The sequence below is a fragment of the Anguilla anguilla genome, chromosome 17 (assembly GCF_013347855.1).
Source record: "Anguilla anguilla isolate fAngAng1 chromosome 17, fAngAng1.pri, whole genome shotgun sequence".
Lineage (NCBI taxonomy): Eukaryota > Metazoa > Chordata > Actinopteri > Anguilliformes > Anguillidae > Anguilla > Anguilla anguilla.
Window position 1 is genome coordinate 30,718,952 of NC_049217.1, and position 4,132 is coordinate 30,723,083.

Consider the following 4,132-nt stretch of genomic DNA (forward strand, 5'->3'; position numbering starts at 1 on the left):
AGTCATAGTTTGGAGATATTTCATATTTGGCGGAACGTGTTTCTCGATGTCGAAATAAACCAGGCGTTAGTTTGGCGTCTTGTGGCCGTGATGTAAACTGGTTTCCCGTCCAGGCAGCCACTCTCCCAGCGAGCCAGGCGTGCAGTTCCTGTAGTTCTGTCCTCTGGACGGGTCTTCCTCTCGAAGCCCAGCGTCAGTAACGTAAGTTTCTGCGCTGTTCGTGGTGTTTACCGCTGCTGGTCTTTCCCCCGCTATTTATAGCAGCTTTACCGTTGGCGCATTTTGGCGGGAATGTAACAGATATTCTGTAGCTACCGGTTTTTTGCCATTTGTTTGCGTTCTCCTGGACGGGGCTGAGTGATTCTTTTGTGAGTAAGGTGGCTGCTGGTTGGGGTTCGTTCCCTGTTAACAATCCTGCGTTGTTTATGGATCTGAATGTATATTTCGGAAACTGTTGTCTCTCAAACTTTTTCGTCATGTGCTTTTGGGACTGTGAAGTAATTTCGAGCTTCTTCGAGGAGTGCGTGTCTGTGATTGTAAATCATTGTTTGGCTTGTATTTGGCAGCAGAAGTTGACATAGAAAGTGTATTATATATGTATTACATATAACATAGAAAATGTATTATATGTATTACATATAACATAGAAAGTGTATTATATGTATTACATATAACATAGAAAGTGTATTATATGTATTACATATAACATAGAAAGTGTATTATATGTATTACATATAACATAGAAAGTGTATTATATGTATTACATATAACATAGAAAATATAATACATGTATTACATATAACATAGAAAATGTATTGCAGTGCAGTTTCCAGCAGTCTTAAGGACCTGCCTGGTAAAATTAGTTTGTATAAACTCAGAAATTTTGCTTTGGATCGTAGTCTGTGACTTTCTGTGACCCCACCCTTTACTGAAAAGCGTTCACATCTCCTTCAAAAATGGAATGAAAATGTTTTGAACGCGGCAGAATAACTGCATGTGTTCTGTAACCAGCGCGTTGCACAGATACTCTGCTTCATTTGGCTGATATGAACACTAACGGTGTGTTAAGTTCTCTTGAAGGTGTTCAAAAACCTGCGTACATTAATCCCCCTCCCAAGGTCCAAGCAGCGGCTCCCCAAAATGGCGGCTGGGGGCCTGCTGCAGTTCTCAGTGCCGCCATGGCAGCGGTCGTCCTTCCACTGCCCGTTTCGGGGTGGCAGTCGCCAAAACGAGTCCTTTGAGTGTTATTTTGGATTATACGGAGACGCAGAGACATGAAAAGGACCACATGAGGGCAGGGTGTAAAATCTGAAGTCCTGTAATTGGAATGGCAGTTCCTGTGTTTTTGGGGGGAATTCTGCGGAATACGTCTTCGTCACTAAATGAGGTTTCCAGTTTGATTTATTCACCAGATTTGCTTTCCCCCGGATTTCTTGTTTTGACACATTCTTTCAAAACCGCAAAACTCCCTCTACGCAGCAACCTAACAGATTACTGTTAGAAAGAGTAAATATTAAGTTTAGTATAGTGTTTTAATATTTTGTTAACAACCATAATAATAATAAAGACTTTATCATTTATACATCTTATTTCATACATGCTATAAAGTGCTTTGCAGAAGTAAAAGAGTAATTGAGTTTATAATTTGTGATTATTTCCACCAACGAAGTTGACAGGCCATGTTTTTTTCCCCATTTCATCTGTCTGTCCGTTTGTTTGTTTGCAGAATATCTCCAAGATTTGTTAACAGATTTGCATGAAACCTTCTGCAAGGCTTGTTCAGGGGACAAGGAAGTGTTGATTGACTTTTTATACCGATTGCCCTAAGGGGGGGGGGGGGGGTGGGCTTTTCACAAAAAAGGCACTTAACTTCTGAAAGGATTCTCATAACACCATGAAAATTTGTGAGCCTATCAGCAGACATAAGGGGAAAACCGTGCAGTATTGGTTCCATCAAACAAATGGGGTGGCGGGGTGGGGGTGGGGGTGGGGGTGGGGGGTGTGTTCATTTCTGACCACTGAGAAGTAGTGGTCTTTGATTGGCCACGTGGTCTTGCAATAACTGACTAAAATGCTTCAGAGTGGCTAGGATTTAAACAGGCATATCTTGTGGCCTATTTTGGATACGGTCATGAAAATGCGTGCATACCCTGCATGGAATGCAGAGCATGGAATAAATGGTTAACTTCTGATGAATATCCCACATGTGGAGTCGCACAGTGTTGGCGGATGTATCTACTGAGATGTCACGGCTTTTAGCTCTACTGAGTGCCGTGTTAGAGTTATAGTTAAATTAGTAGTTAAATTTGTGGGAAAAACAATGTTTTTTTTTGTGAAGGTGAAATGTCTGTTTCTTCAGCGAATCAGACGTTGTTAGCCAGGTGTGCTCATGCAGGTGTGCCCAGACGCTGTTAGCCAGGTGTGCTCATGCAGGTGTGCCCAGATGTTGTTGGCCAGGTGTGCTCATGCAGGTGTGTCCAGACGCTGTTGGCCAGGTGTGCTCATGCAGGTGTGCCTGTGGTGTCTCGTCCCGCAGCTCTGAAGCGGTCGTTCGAGGTGGAGGAGGACCGCGACGCGACCGCGCACCCCTCCCTGCACACGCGCCGGGCCACCAGCCTGCGGGCCACCTTCTCGCCCACGGGCCACCTGGGGGCCCGGAACTCGGACCCCGCCTCCGGCCCCGGCCCCGGCCCCGCCGGCCTGCGGCGCACGGACCTGGCGGGCGGCCGGCTCGCCGACCCGGGGTCCCGGCGCTCGGAGATCTCCATCGACATCTCGTCGCGGCAGGCGGACGGCGCGGCGGCCGGCGCCGCGTTCTCCCGCTTCGGCCTGAAGCGCCCGGACGTCCGGAACGCCGACGCCCCCCTCCGACGGGCGGAGCCGGCCGTGGTCCGCCCCCAGGAGCCCCCGACGCCGCCCCGGCGGGCCGACCCGCCCGCCGCCTCCCTCTCCCGGACCTCGGACCCGCCCCTAAAGAGGGCGGAGCCTCCCAGCCCGGCGGAGGCGCCGTCCCGGCGGCTGGAGACCCTCCTCAGCAACAACTGCGTGGCCCCGCCCACCGCCACCGCCACGGCCAATCACACGGAGCAGAAGGCTCAGCCGCCGCCGCCGACGCCCGTCTCTGAGGTCATCCCTGCCGCAGTGAACCGTGAGTCACCCCTGCTCGCGTTTTCCACTTCCTGTTTCCGAACGGCTCTGTCCACTTCCGCATTGCCACATCACTGAGTGCCTGTGTGTGTTTAGTGAAACCTGCACAGTGTCCTGCCTTTCGGGCTCATCGGTGTCTGACTTGCAGCCTTTTCTGAAGAATTGCCGTGTTGCTCAGGGCAGCTTCTCGTTGTTTGTTTTGCTGTTGTTGATGTAGAGCCTTCTTGCGTCTGGCATGTGGCATAATCTCAGCAAGCGATCGTGTTTAAAATGCATTAGCGTTACATCAGCCCGTCCTGTAGCTCGTTCCTGGCTGTATCTATGCATACTTTGTCAAACTGAACTGAATTAAATGGAAGTTGAGCGTGCAGCCAGACCTGAGCACTATCTTTAGTGCATTACAGCTCCGAAGAAAATGCGTTTCTTCTGTAAGCCTGACGGAGTGAACTGTCCAGCTGTGGGTGACTGTAAGGAGAGTCACAGCAGTGCTGCTCTCTCTGAAGAATGAGCTCAGTGTAGACTCATCTTGTATTCAGACTCACTTTAATAGTTTAATAGTTAAAAATATTTCATAGTTTTGGGGTTCCCCCGTGTCCTGGCTAAATTCCCAACCTGGCTCTCTCAACCTGCCACCTCACCTAATCCACCACCAGTTTAACTGGCTAAAAAAACAAAAAAGGTTCTCTCCCTCTTCACCTCAGCTGATGTGTGGTGAGCATCCTGGTGCAAAATGGCTGCCGTGCATCACCGTGGTGACTGAAGACAGTTTCCCCTTTATCACTTTAAAGTGCTTTGATTGTGAGAAAAGTGCTATATAAATGCAAGGCATTATTATTATTATTATTATTATTATTAAATGATTGTCAGGTGTGAAGGATTGTCAGGTGTGAAGTGGTTGTCTTGCTTATTGTAGCTCCACAATGTCTGAACCATACTTTTCAAGTAAAACTTAAAATAATATATTTCATCATCATTTGCCCATAAG

At 48.2% G+C, this 4,132-nt stretch overlaps 1 protein-coding gene across 3 annotated transcripts in view; it reads left to right on the forward strand.

Annotated features, from left to right (window-relative positions):
- The window catches only part of LOC118216618 (septin-9-like), an 81,142-nt gene that overhangs the window by 35,205 nt on the left and 41,805 nt on the right, over positions 1-4,132 (forward strand). For all 3 annotated transcript variants that reach the window (XM_035397962.1, XM_035397964.1, XM_035397963.1), the window contains one exon: positions 2,537-3,148. In XM_035397962.1, coding sequence (XP_035253853.1) covers positions 2,537-3,148 — 612 coding nt within the window. The remainder of the gene's footprint in view (positions 1-2,536; positions 3,149-4,132) is intronic.